This window comes from Scleropages formosus, chromosome 1, assembly GCF_900964775.1.
Source record: "Scleropages formosus chromosome 1, fSclFor1.1, whole genome shotgun sequence".
NCBI classification, from domain to species: Eukaryota; Metazoa; Chordata; class Actinopteri; order Osteoglossiformes; family Osteoglossidae; genus Scleropages; species Scleropages formosus.
The window spans coordinates 9465708-9480541 of NC_041806.1; the positions used below are offsets into that span (position 1 = coordinate 9465708).

Here is a 14834-nt window from a genome sequence, read left to right on the forward strand (position 1 = left end):
GAGGGAAGCAGAAGGCAGGGTACATACCCTGGACTTGTGTGAGCCAGTCAGGCTGGTTGTAGTGCTCAGAGGCACTGGTGACGGTGTTGAGGAACACGAGGAGCAGCACAAGCCAGTAGAAGGTAACGGACTTCACAGCGACCCGACAGTTCCGGCGACATGCGCGGTTCCAACGGCGCAGCGTCCGACTGGTACAGAAAGAGGAGGTACAGCCATACAAAGCTTTAGCAGTTGCCATGCGAACAAGCAAAACCTTATCCTTCATTCTGTTTTAGAAACCAGAGGCTTCTCCTTTGGGAATTAAAAAAGGAACACCTTAAGTTTTGCGCAATGAATACTCTGTATACTCACCATAGACGGTTTTTCATGATCTTAGCACTAAAATTGGCAAAGAAACAAACATTGAGAGCATCATTTAAACAATAATGTTCAAGCACTCATTATATGTATTACAGAGCGTAAACTGGAGAATAAGTTATATTTTAGGGCTGCACTACAGGGAACAAGAATACGCAGCAATAGATGGGATCAGGAGGAACTGCAGGAATTTGAAGTATGAAGTTGGACTAGCATGGGAAGGTGCAGTAGAAGATGGAAGGATGGTGATGGGATGTACAGCAGGAGATTGGAGCATCAGTAGGGGGAGGCTCAGTAAGAGATGGGAGAACTAGTACAGCGTGTGCCCTAGGAGACATGTAGGAGTACCAGCAGGAAGCGCAGCAGTCCGTGTGCTCCTCCTCAATGTTCTCTGTGGTCTCAGAAGCCGTCTCGCTGGCGGGGAGGCTTGCTGAGGGAGAAACACACTGAGAAGCATGCACAGATCCCAGTCTAACAGCAACATTCTTTACAGCGATGTAGAGATGGACACAAACATTTCCACCTTTTGAAAGGAGGAACTGCAACCAAATTGTCAACTGACACGTGAAGGGACAAAGTTCTTTAGGAACAGTGACTACCCACTTAAACACTAAAGAGTATGCCCAGTCCCAGGAATGGAAAGATGAGTGCTGAAGCTGTGAAACCAGCGGCATTACCACACAGCAACGTACAGTCTTGAAGAAGGTCGGCTGTAGCGAACAGATGAAAAATTTCTCTAACGGAGATGACCAGAGTGAGACCATGAGGACGAAAGCAAACAGACGGTGGGGTGCGGGTGGGACAGGACAAGATAGGAAAAGGACATACCGTGTGTTTCGCTGGAATGACTGAACCAGCCAAATTTTCCCCTCTTCTTGTCAGCCAGGTCACCCAGAGTGACGTCTGAAAGAGTAGGCTTTGATTTTGGAATGGCGCAGGAGCAACAGCAACATTTTGACACACATCTTGACCGTAAGCAATCGCAAGAGCAATGGAAGAGGATTATATGTGTCTGTATGCTGATGCTCAATGTTCCCCTGTGTTCCAGTGTTCAGTGCGCCCCTTGGCTTGTCCCACACCCCCAGCAAGGCCTGCTGCTCACGTCTGTTGCCGTCCTCATCTTCTTCATCTATGTCCTCTGCCTGCGTGATCCAGTCCATGTAGCCGCACAGGTCCTCCTCCATCTGCTGCTTTTCACGCAACTTCTGGAAGTCCCCACGTGCCTTTGCCTTCTCCCTCTCCTTAGAGAACTCCCTGTATGTATCACAGAACATAAGTACACGCACAAACATGTGCACACGTGCACACATACAAACACACAAACCTCATATTACTTACCCGCTCAAGACACCCAACACAAGGTTGAGGACGAAGAAAGAACCAAAAATGACCAGGCTGACAAAGTAGACCCAGGGCAACTCAAACCCTATAGCGTCATTCATCTGCAGGAAGAAAGAGAAGGACGATGAGGTAATGACGCCAACTTACACAGCACCGTGCTGTTCATTGACAGAGCGCCTTTCTTTACCCAGTAGAGCACGTCGGTCCAGCCCTCCATGGTGATGCACTGAAAGACAGTCAGCATGGCGAAGAAGAAGTTGTCGAAATTAGTTATGCCTCCGTTGGGGCCCTCCCATTTGCCCCTGCACTCAGAGCCGTTGATCATACACTGGCGACCGTGTCCAGCAAAAGCACAGGGCACTGGATCGTCCTCTACAAATAAGTCTGCGGGATAAACCGTTTGGGACACATGTTCACAAATCTGCAAATATTACCAGCTTTTAAAAAAATTTCTAAGTAATATCATATGTACACATAAAGTACAGAATTAATGTTCACCAATTTCTAAGCAAAAATGCTTCTTTGTGTCTTACTCCTTTAATACGGTTATCAACCAGATATGATGACTCTACTTCACTTTGGCTGTATTCAACCACTCAGTGCCTGAATCCTGAGGCTGGACAACTCAAACTCCCAAATGCTGCAGGGACCTGTGCTGGTGTAATAACAGGTCTTATGCATCCTTCCGATGAAAAGCTCCAGGCCGATGATGGCATAGATGATGATGACAAAAAGCACCAGTAGGGCGATATGCAGCAGAGGGACCATGGCCTTCATGATGGAGTTCAACACGATCTGCAGGCCTGGGAGGGACGCAACATTTCTCTTACGTGCGTGTTCTGTAAACACATCACGTGGCCAGTTGCCACACAGTACGCTCACAAACAATCTAAGTACTTGTACTATAATCAGAGAATAAAAACACGATAGTTTAATCTCACACTACCACAAACAGAAGGTCACACGACCACTTACGTGAGCGAGTGTAAACTTTTCCAAAACACGGACGCAACTGCGCTCAAAATTACACCCGCATTTATAGCCACACAATGGACACTAACGCACTCTGGCATGTGCACTCTTGCACAATTTCTCATGCAAACAGATGGCCTTCATTATGCAGCTCTGTCTGACATGACATGTTTCATTTCTTCACCTGAACACACTACACCAGACGTATGTTCAGATAATGCGTTCACGTGAAAGTGGACTGTAAGTTCACACGATACCATTACTACTGTGTTTTGGGATATTTTCCCATGATCTTAGCCTTAACAGAAAATTTACTCTCAAGTAATATGAAATAAATAAACCATTCAGATTATGGGACATCTGCATTGTACTTATTATTATTATTATTATTATTATTGCACAACTCTGGCATTTTTCTTGAGCAACTCATAAATTTACCCATTATTCAGATGGATGTTAATTGCAGGTCTATGTTCTTTATCGCTGCGCTACATGTTGCCGTCAAAAGAGAAGCTGGCATGCAAAAAATACAAAGTAATTTCTTTTAAGCTACGATATTGAGGTTTTCTATGGACTGCTGTGTATTGAATGGTCTAGGCTTGGGGTGCAGTAAACAGGGAAGCAAAGGCACTTACTGGGTACTCCTGAAACCAGCCTCAAGGGCCTCAAAACCCTGAAGGCCCGCAGTGCCTTCACATCGAGCCCTCCTGGCTTCCCTGCCATGTGATGGGCCTCCCCGGGCTTGTGGGTCACCGTCTCCAGGACTACACTGAACAGCCTGCAGCACACACACACCTGTCAGCGTCCAGCAAGTTGAGTTTTCTTTGAACTGAACCTTACAGTGGAAACAGGCCGAGTTCTGCTCGTGCATAGATTTTTTTTTTTTAAAGGATTCAAAATCAGTGCTCAAGGGATGAAATCCCACTGGGAGCCTAGTGTAGACCTGATGGACAAGCCAAGTCTGTCTGAATCAGATTAATAAAAACAAACAGGGAAAGCGCATTTGCTTATACCCTCCGCAGACACACACATGCGCATATGCACGCACGCACGCGCACACACACACACACACACACACACACAGTGTAAGTATGAGAGAGACAAACAGAAAGAGAGCGATTTGCTCCTCTGACATACAGACAGTCAGATCGGGCCAGATAATCCCTCAGAAAGAGAGCAAAAGAGAGAAAACAGAGGAAGGAAAGAGGGAGGAAAAGAGGATAAAACAAAAAGGGGAGGGGCGGAGAAATAGGGCCAAGGGTCAAACAGAGGAGCAAATGGACAGGGGGAGTAAAAAAAAACAATGTAAAGCAAAGTGAAAAAAGAGGGGAGCACAGAAAGCATAAGAGAGAATCGGAGTACCCAACAATGACAATGACAAAGTCCAGAAGGTTCCATCCATTGCGAATGTAAGAGCTGGGATGCATGACCAGTCCATACGCCAGGATCTTCAGGAAGGTCTCGACTGTGAAGATGATGAGAAACACGTACTCCACTTGTTCCTGCACAAAGACAGATTGGGTGACATCATCTGTCTGTCTGCATCCATCAATCTATTCATCCTCATGAATCTACTGTAAATTTATGTAGGGTTTTCTTTCTTGAACACTTGACTAAAATGACTGCAATGACACTGGTTTCCAATGTTCCAAATGCAATTTTTGACTGAGTGTGAAATATTACTACTTATGCTAATATTTATATACGTTTCAATAGTTAGGGGAAATAAGGGGGCGTGGTGGTGCAGCGGGTTTGGCCGGGTCCTGCTCTTCGGTGGGTCCGGGGTTCGAGTCCCGCTTGGGGTGTCTTGTGACGGACTAGCATCCTGTCCTGGGTGTGTCCCCTTCCACCCCCCAGCCCTGGGCCCTGTGTTGCTGGGTTACGCTCCGATTTGCCACGGGAAAAGCGGCTTCAGCCAGGGTGTGTGTATTTAGTGGAAATGCACAGCACCACTCTGTAAAAAAATACATTACATAGCATTCACATGTAAGCTGGTAGGAGATAGAACTATGGCAAAGGGCAGGGCAGTTCTTCATGGTGGACAGCTATCCAATGCCTGCCTCATGCCACCTCTCACAGAGAATGACCTTGTGTCTCTAAGAACCCAACAAAGACCTTGCATAAGGCAGCTGGTCTGAGACTATGAGAGATCACACTCCCTGAAGAAGGACACAGTGATGGACCTGGTTGGGTTTATTTTACTCATTCCTGTTTTCAGCCTTTTTGAATTTACTCTACTCTTCTGCACTGGCTGTAAAGGAGCCGTAAACTGCTCTTCCGCAAACTGCTTTTTGAATCCATGATGTCTGATAATTCAGTTCTGCCCATGCACTCACATTTATTCATTTAGCTGATGCTTTTCTTCAAAGCAACTTACAATTATATACCCCTTTATATGGCTGGGTAATTTTACTGGAGCAATTTAGGGTAAGTACCTTGTTCAGGGGTACTACAGCTGGATGTGAGGCTCAAACCTGCAACCTTTAGGTGCAAAGGTAGCAGCGCTAACTACTACACTACCAGCTGCCCTACTATGCAGCCAACTCATTTCCACAGTCAGCCACATGAAACCATAAAGAAGATAGATATTTAAATTAGAAGCAAACTATAAGAAGTTACATTTACAATCATTTGTAAATCTGACTTCCCTTTCACTGAGCAAAGTTGGAAAGGATGCACTGTACAGAAATGCATGAGGATCCTGTCTTTCTGTAGCCAGAATACACACATACGCACCATCTGAAACTGCTTGCCCCATGCAGGGTTGCGGGGAGCCGGAGCCAAACCCGACAGCACAGGGTGTAAGGCTGGAGAGGACACACCCAGGACAGGACACCACTCCATTGCAAGGCACCCCAAGCGGGACTCGAACCCCAGACCCACCGGAGAGCAGGACCTGGTCAAACCCACTTTGCCACCGCACCCCCCCGTAGCCAGAATAGGTGAAATGAATTTAAAAAATTTCGCAGGATTATCAATCTGTCTTCTTACACCACAGTTTTGTCTAGGTTGACACAGCATCGCACACCTGAGGTACCTGCAAAACTGTGTACACAAATATCCACAGGAAAAAGATAAAATACAACAGCTTTATTGCAGATAGAAAAGGTAAATGGGAATTTGAACAGAACTCCAAATCATCAAGATCATTCAGAGTACTGATATAATGCCAGCACAGAAACCTGAACACGTTTTGTTTCGTGTTCAATTTTATGCTTCAGTCGATGGTAATTAAATTTTTTAAAAAATCACAAAAGTTATTTTTAAAGCAATCAGTCCTTCCTGGATTCAGTACTATGTTGTACTTTGACAGATAGAGATTTTAACAATAGAAAAACAATATTGTGTGTGAAATAGCATGCAAAATATTTATACACAAATCATTTCATATATCTCAAAAACAGACAAAATAGAGGTGGACATTATTATTATTATTATTATTATTATTATTATTATTATTATTGATATTATAGTATAATTCATAATTTCACAATGTGAAAACATCTATGTTCTGCAGGTCAACGGTTTATGGTTTATTAGAAAATATATTACTAAATAGGCATATTAAGTCGGATTAAATTGCTGGTGCCTCACAGCTCCTGGGACGTGGGTTCAAATCCTCCTCAGTCTACGCTGAGATTGCATATTCCCTCCAGGTGCTCCAGTTTCCTCTCACAGTCCAAAGATGTGTTTCCTGTGAATTTGTGACTTTCAGTTGCCCTCGGAGCACGCGTTTCATCGCTCTGCTGTACGAAAGCAGTAAATGATCGTAGGCAGTTGCGTGGACGCGTATCTAGCGTCGCGAGTTGCCTTTGAATGAAGGCGTCAGCTAAGCAGCAGATAATAAACGAATGAAATCATGCGGGATATTAAAACCTGGAAAAGTGAAAAGAAAGGCACAGGTGCAACGATTGATGTTGACGCATTCAGTCAGAAACACAAGCATGCCCACAAACAACCGTATTGACTCATAAACTGCCTCTCCCCCCTGTGTACCTGAACTCACTATTCTACCTTTGAGCGCAAACCCTCTGTCCTGGGAGAGGGAAAGTGAAGGAGGGGGAGGGGAACAAAAAACAGAGTAGAGAAAATGAGGCAGACAGATTCTGTGTGTGTGTGTGTGTGTGTGTGTGTGTGTGTGTGTGTGTGTGTGTGTGGGAGGGGGGGGAGAAGAGGGGGGTAAGCTGCTTATCAGGACCAGAGCGTTTAGAGCATCTACGCGAAGAGATCACTCGCTACACTCTCTTCCAACCCTCAATCTCCCCTCCCTCCCCGCTTTAGACCCAGCCCTCCTACTCATTCACTGCTCCTATTTTTACTCCCGCTTCTGGCCTGCCCACAGTCCAGTCCGCAAGGCGACTGCACTCACTACGTCCCCATCTCTACCGGCCCACCCACGTCTGCAGGCCGAGGTGCATACATCCTTCCCGAGCAGCCGTTTAACCCACTGACTGAGACCAACTAAGGCCTCATGTAGCCAGGTGCGTCAAGAGCACTGTAACCTCAAAGCAGGCCATGGTCACTGGGGCAGATTCTCCCCAGAGGGATTGTGGGTACAAATTCCTCAGAGGAAATTGAATTAATGCTGTTCAGTGAACTCAGAGATCAAGATCTGCACTCAAGCCATCAAATAAATAATGCTTGAAAGTTTACAAAAAAAAAAAAAAAAAGCTTATGAGTTTGTTTGAATTCAAATACCAATTTCATCATGTGGATAAATGAAAAATTCTTTGTTCCTTACTTAGGGAGGAAGGAAATAAGACAAAGGGAGGCGATCCCAAGGATTCCGAAGACCTATTAAAGAAACTTTCCCGGGAGATTTGATGTGGCTTAATGATCAATTACGCTTTTCGACAATGGCTACGCAGGGAAAGCATTCTATTTAAATAGAGACAAAGATAGCAATTCATAATGGAAAATGAATTAAACAAGAAGGATCACTGTTCCTGTTAAAGACAAGGGCAAACGTTGGGGCACGACTGCAAATCCAGACGTTTGCCGCGCCCGATCGGTCCCTGTCCGTGGTGCTGACAAGTGTGGCTTGACAGTGTCAGTGCTGCATTTCTGTACGCTGCGTTCAGGGTCTAAAACGTAAATCAGTGACAATTCCAACTGTGTCTCCTGCATGCGGATAACAGGTACAAATGATCTGGTTCATGCAGCAGGGTTCGCGCTATCAGATTATGTGTGTGGCGTAGGTGAAAGAGTAGCCTCAGTCCAGTCCCCTTAGATCTATTATGTAAATCCAGGGTATTGTGACATCATGCTGGTAGTAAGGCAAGTGAACGCCATGTCAGTTGTCTGAAATATCAGTTCTATTTGGATGACAAGGGGGCAAAGGGGCTATGATTAAAATCTTTTTATTGGATCAAATTTGAAGCACTCAGAGCTATCATAATCTCCAGGGTTTTGAAGGGATGGGATGCCAGAAATACAGAAATGCCTTAAAATGAGATTAGTTTGTCAAAATAATTCTGTAGGAAAAATAATGACAAATTTTCCATGGGCAGGTTCTGAACCTCCAAAATGATTCTGCATTATGATAGTGCTGTTGTAGATTTTTTCCTGCAGCAGCTTTCCTCTAAAGCAAATGATAAAGTTAAGCTACAACTATTTACCCATTCATACAGCTGAGCAGTTTTTACTGGAGCAATTTTTAGGTATGTACCTTGCTCAAGGGTACTACAGCTGGAGGGGGGATTCAAACCTCTCACATTTGGGGCCAAAAGAAACAGCATTAACTGTTACACTACCAGCCAGCCCTATCGGTGGAGCTTCAAGCATGACACCAGATGAGCAGACATTGAGGATGACAGATAGGCGGCTGGGGCTCTAACCTCACCTAGGAGGCAGTCAAAAGCAGTAATAAAGTACCGTACACTTAGGTCATATTACACCCTGCAGCCATATAAAACCTTGGACCTCCATGAAAAGTGTCATGAAAAATGATGTATTGTGAATTTTTAATGAGTTGATATCCTGCATTTCAGTTGGATTTGACAGGCGTATGCTCTGAACAATGAAGGGCACTGATTTCCACTGCAATCAGTGGTTATTAGTTGAATTCTTTTGAAAATATTAACTCCCCACACATCTTAGGTCCTCCAAAGTCCATGATAACAGGAAAAAAAACATAAAGCTTGTTATCATTATCACGAACTCACCAGGTCATGATTCGTAGCGTTGGAGTCGTCCTCAGGGAAAGGCTTGGACACGCCGAGAGCGACACAATTGGCAAATATAGCAAGCAGGATGAATACATCAAAGGGCCTGTATGAAAGCGGTTAAGGATGTTTCATTGCACACACACAGTCTGAAACCCCTTGTCCCACATAGGGTCACAGCAAGCCAGAGTCAAACCCAGCAACACAGGGCATAAGGCTGGAGGGGGAGGGGACACACACAGGACAGGACACCAGTCCATCACAAGGCACCCCAGGCAGGACTTGAACCCCAGACCCACTGTACCACCACACCCCACATCCCGCTTGCTGAGAATTATCACAGGAAGTTAAAGTAGTGCGTGAGGATGCCGGCCGGGCACCTCAGACCACCACTCGGAGTATAACCTGAGCATAACCATCTTTTCATCCTCTCACTGACAATCACAGAAAAGCACTTAAATAATATGTCACTATCAATACCGACAAAACTTTAAATCCCAGTATGCAAAATCCTGAGACTTACAGCCCACAGGACATAAAGCCCAGTGTTGAACCACTGAAGCCTTGCCAGCTCTATTTACCTAGTGACGAGACATCAGACTTACTAGACCTGTCTGTGTCAACACAGCAGAAGTAATTTATTTCCCTTCGTGAATGAGGAACAGCAAACACATCCAGAGAGAGAAAACACAGAAGACTGAACAAGCAGAGGACACAGGCAAGGTCACGGGTCTGGAACGGGGCCTTTCGGTGAACGAGAGGGGCTGGACAAGGGGAGGATACTTCCACTCGACGATGGAGAGGGCGGCCCGGCGGATCGGGTTGTTCAGCCGGAGGCAGAAGAGGGCACGGGGGGCCCGCTGCACCGTGTTGGCACCCTGAATCTGCTTTTTAGCGTGCGTGCTCTTTTTGCGCTGAGTGCCCGTGGAGCTGGTGGTGGAGTTGAGCGTGTCGGTCCTATTCATCCGCATCCCTCCTTCTCCTTCCATCTCCTCCGAGTCCTGCCACGGCAAGCCTTTCTTCCTGTCGCCCCCTCCCTCGTCGCCCTCCGCTCCCTCTTCCTCCTCCTCCTCCTCACCTCCACCGCCCTCTGCTTCGCTGGTATTGGAGTACCCATTCTCTCCATCGCCTGAAGAGCAAAAGAGCCGCACATGAGGAACATATGGTGGACCACTTCCGTGTAGCTACACTTCACAGAGCCATTTGGGGTGATATCAGCACTGGTGCGGAACACAGCTGCATCACCTGCAACAAACGCTGAAATACTTCAGAATATCAGGAAAACACTTCAAATATTCGGCCTCCAAGGAACCCTGCAAGGAGATAAACTACACAAGGCATACAGCAATTTGTAATTTTGTCATTTTTAACCAAAAAAAAAACACAAAAAACTAAAAAGCCGTGAACGCAAATTTCTCTGCAGCTTCCACGCACGCCGTTGACCACTTTCACGCTTGTGCGAGGACCGCTGACGGATAATTTCTGGATTTCTGTAGGTTCGAATTAATGCCAGTTGCGCTGCTCACGTTCCGTTTTTCCCACCTGGGCACCCAGCCACTTGGAACGACGACATTGTAGACATTACCGAAAATTATAATGCTGCATTAAAACAAACTAATACGAATACCAGCCAAGTAATTCGACTCATTCCTATTCAGCATTTCCCATGATAAAACCCAGCAGTTTAAATACCTGCTTTCACAGTTTCCCCTTTAAAGATCCCATCCAGGAATTATCGCGTCGGCGACGATGGTGAATAAATTAAGCCCCGAGCTCTGACAACTCTAATGAGAAGGAACGAGAAAAAAAAGTCTTTCATACCAATGTAGTAATAAAGTGCAAAGCCCTTGGGTCTTTAGAGTACTGCGAAGGCGGGAAGAGAAGGAATTGGGCTAGAAGGCTGTACGACCGAATCTGGAGGCTGACCTTAAATGTTAAAGCAACGGCGATCAGCATCGTGTCTTTAAAACATCATCGGCCCAGCAAAAAAAAAAAAAAAAAAAAAAAGAAGTGTTGTTCATAGCTAAAATGTGCTGTGTGGATGGTATGCAGAGAGAAACATCTGTTGGACGTAAAGAGACAGACGGACGGGCAGGGAGAAGGACAGACAGGTAAAACCGAGCACGTGTCTCCTGAGGGACACAGCGGTTCAGCGGGGAGGTGAGAAGAGCCGTGCTGCTGAGGACAGCTGTGACCTACTTCGGCATGCGAGCGGAGAGCGCGTGCGAACGGCATTCTGGGCCAGTGTTTTGTGTGTTAGTACCTGTGGACCCACTCAGCGCACAGAGCCGAAGGAAGGTTGACCAGAGAAAAAGCAGCCCAAACTGTCCTATGAGCTTATTAAAATCACATTATTACCATGAAGGTTGAGCAGCACTCAGGGAATCCTACTTGAAAATGATAAGATGTTCTGCAAAATCTCTATGGGGCATTAATCAGAGCAGAACTAAGACGGCAGGTATTGTTGAGAGTGCGAGGAGTCTGAGTCGGTCTGGCTCCGCACACCGAATTCTGTTATTGACTAACTTTACGTCGAATTGTTAAGTCTATAAGCCAGAGCTAAAAAAAAAAAATCTTTATTTGTTATCCCCGCAAGACATATTTCATAGCATACACACTTAACCAGTGTCGTGAGCATTGTCAGACCACTCTCTCCTACTGACCGTGACCCCTCAGAGAGACCCGTCATCTCTAGCATCACTAAAAAAGTACCGAGCAGTTAAGTAAAGCACAAGATGTCTCTTCTGCTACGTTCTAGTACCCATACGGGGTCCAGATTAATGTTACAAGGCAGTGATTTGCTGTATGCCGCACAGGGTACCTACTGGGGTAACATGGTAATTTCACTGAAATGCCAGATTCTCACAAGAACAGGACTGGACATATATACTCTATACATACACATATGATGCTGCCTGTCATAGAGAATCTCGTGAAGACCACTTTTACCTCCTACCTACCGTTACCCACTTCTGGAGGATGTGAAGGGCCTGTCAATCAAAAGCCAGATGCCCACTGTAGAGCACAACTAAATATAACTTGACAGTTCGTACGATTTCAATTATTTGTTATAATGACGTGAATACCTGATTGTTCTGCTGTCTCATATATGAGAGTCTCCTAATTTTATGTTCATCACAGTTACTCTCAATACCTCTTTCCTTTGATAGTTGTTACCGGTTTCTGTGAGTGTGGTAAAAGTGGTAATTAAGAGTACAACAAAAGCACGTGGATTGGGCTTCTCCAGGACTTGGTCTGAAGACTCTGGGTTTCACCTGCACATCAGCAGAAAGAGACTCCACTGTAGAACATGACAGGTGACAGCGCTTTGCAAGGAGGACCTATGGGGACAGTTTTACTTCAAAGGTGCCTGTCACGGAAATGCTTTTTACGCAGACTTTAAGCAACAAGTAGACTGTAGTCCTTACTGCCCCTGATTTCCACTCAACTGCACAAGCCCGACTCACACACACTGATTGTTACTCTTCGCTTTCGAATATTTTGCGAGTGAGTATATCACTGAACTTGCAACAGCGTACAGCTCCAAACCTGGGAAGATCCATCCAAAATAAGAAAATATTACGTAAGACATAGAAGTAAAATGTTAAGTACAACTGTAAAAACCTGCAGGGAGGATTAATAAAAGGATAAGCACAATTGTAGGGATGTATAAGACAACTAGTCAACCTTAACAATAATTTTTACACACACACACACACACACACACACACACACACACAAACCATCTGAAACCACCTGTCTCATACAGGGTTGCAGGGAGCCAGAGCCTAACCTGGCAGCACAGGGCAAAGGGACACACCCAGGACAGGACGCCAGTCCATCACAAGGCACCCCAAGTGGAACTCAAACCCCAGACCCACCAGAGAACAGGACCTGGTTCAACCCACTGTGCCACCACGCCACCCCCTCAATAACTTACATTTTTGTGAGAATGCTTATTTCTCATGATACCTTCATTACCAGGGGCTTTGCTTGAGAAATACAGAATATTACTAATGGCTATGATGTAGTACGCATAACCTGTTAATATATTTATTTTCAACAGTGCAATCCTTGGAAAAAAAAACTGCAAAAACTTAATCAAAGTGAAAAACTTTAATCAAAATGTAAATATATCCCTTTTTTAACACTGTAAGAATAAAAACAGCCTTTTACATCTTTTAATTTTTAACATCTGATTTAAGTGTATATTGTGTGTAATTAAAACATCTGTCACTGTGACCTGCCTGTATCAAGCAAAAATTACTAAATTATTCTAAATATATTCAAAATTGTAGAAACCTTGCTTCCATTTTAAATCCTGTCTTTTATATTAAATGATTATACTTGTAAAGCACAAGTTTTACAAGTGTAATGAAGTTTTGCACACATTACAGTAAAGATTATAATGGTATGATACATTTTTGGAAAAAAAACTTGCATTTTTTTTTGTGTACATCTTGCACAGACATGGTGCCGCTCAACGACGTTTAAAAAAATCATACAAAACATCATGCTGGACAACCAAAACCTTTTTAAGCATCCAAACTGAAAAAGATGTGTATACAGTTTTTAAGCGTCATATAAATTCAAGAACATTTTGAGGTTACTGAAGAAAAAGAGAAAAATGGAATGAAAAAACAGCAGTGTGAATGTGAAGATTGAACTGTAGTAAACATCACTATCCCAGCGAGACTGACCATGAGGGGCAAACACAGCATATTACTCTCATGACATAATCGACCATCTATAGCAATTCATCCGGTTATTTGTCATGCAACAGGAACACATGCACATCAGCTGATTCCCAGCACATGCAACAGCAAAAACAGCACTGCTTTAATCACTGCAAATCAGTGTACTTTCACTCATTGTATTTATATGCAGTGAAATACTTCTGACAGTTATGTAGATGTAGAAATATGCAAGTAATATCTGTATTTTAAGGACCTGTACACGAGTGTTATTCCGAGAACCAGGTTTGTACACGCACTAGATGCATTAGTGAAATTTCTGGTCACTCTGTGTGATGAGTATCTCCATGATGTTCCAGGCACAGGGGGCTGCAGCAGAAAAGCGGACAGTGAAAATGTGCGTTTATGCACCAAGTCCTTGTGCTGAATTGCATTCCAAACATAAAAACCAGGTGATGGAGAGAGGAGCCCACAGCCAACAGCAAGGCCATTCAAGAAGAGTAGAGGTGAGGGTGACTCCTCATGAGCCTCACACACACACACACTCACACACACACACACACACACACACACACACACACACACACACACACACACACTCCTCTGTCTGTCCAGGGTCTGCCAGCAGTCTGTCTTACTCATTTAATTTAGAATCCATCTGATTTATCCACAAAGAAGAGAGTTTATAAACTGTGTACATACATATAGAATGGTGAAATTACAACACCCCACCTGCCAGAAGTTGTGTGGTAAAATCAAGTTGTGTAATCTACAGCAGAAATGAGGCCAGTACTGCCTTAAATTTTCTGTTGTTTTTTTTTTATAGGTGACTGACATTCCACCCTACAGTTAACCCACAATAATACTTTTATTTAACTAGATTATTTATAACTATATTATTTATATAATAACTATATTATTTCATAATTTAACGATCTATTTTAATTTACTGGTGATTCCATACTTCCACTTCGGACTTTTCAGCATTAATTCATTGAATTTCTCTTTTTTTTTTTTTTTTTTTTGGTTCTTTTTCCAAATACAGAAGTCTGATAGAGTAAGAGAAATTGTGGTAGTATTTATGGAGAAGTGACTGTACCCGGAACCCAAGAAAAAAACAAGGGTTCGAGTAAAAAAGAAGAGATGGCGAGAAATATTAATTTAATTTTTGTTAATACAGCAGCACAAGTGACCGAAGAACAGTGAGAATAACAATAATGAGCAACAACTGCTATCACTCTCTCTCTCTCACACACACAGCAAAGTACAGATACTATTGCGATAGATAGATAGATAGATAGATAGA

General features: G+C 44.1%; 1 protein-coding gene across 1 annotated transcript in view; it reads right to left on the minus strand.

Annotated features, from left to right (window-relative positions):
- cacna1fb (calcium channel, voltage-dependent, L type, alpha 1F subunit) overlaps positions 1 to 14834 on the minus strand; it is a 37596-nt gene that overhangs the window by 22676 nt on the left and 86 nt on the right. Inside the window, exons 2-13 of the mRNA XM_018752846.2 lie at positions 9618 to 9954; positions 8835 to 8940; positions 4033 to 4172; positions 3306 to 3448; positions 2349 to 2501; positions 1886 to 2082; positions 1696 to 1799; positions 1460 to 1611; positions 1186 to 1260; positions 706 to 787; positions 352 to 378; positions 28 to 188 (exon numbers count right to left, since the gene is read on the minus strand). Of these exons, the coding sequence (XP_018608362.2) occupies positions 28 to 188; positions 352 to 378; positions 706 to 787; positions 1186 to 1260; positions 1460 to 1611; positions 1696 to 1799; positions 1886 to 2082; positions 2349 to 2501; positions 3306 to 3448; positions 4033 to 4172; positions 8835 to 8940; positions 9618 to 9954 (1677 nt within the window). The remainder of the gene's footprint in view (positions 1 to 27; positions 189 to 351; positions 379 to 705; positions 788 to 1185; positions 1261 to 1459; positions 1612 to 1695; positions 1800 to 1885; positions 2083 to 2348; positions 2502 to 3305; positions 3449 to 4032; positions 4173 to 8834; positions 8941 to 9617; positions 9955 to 14834) is intronic.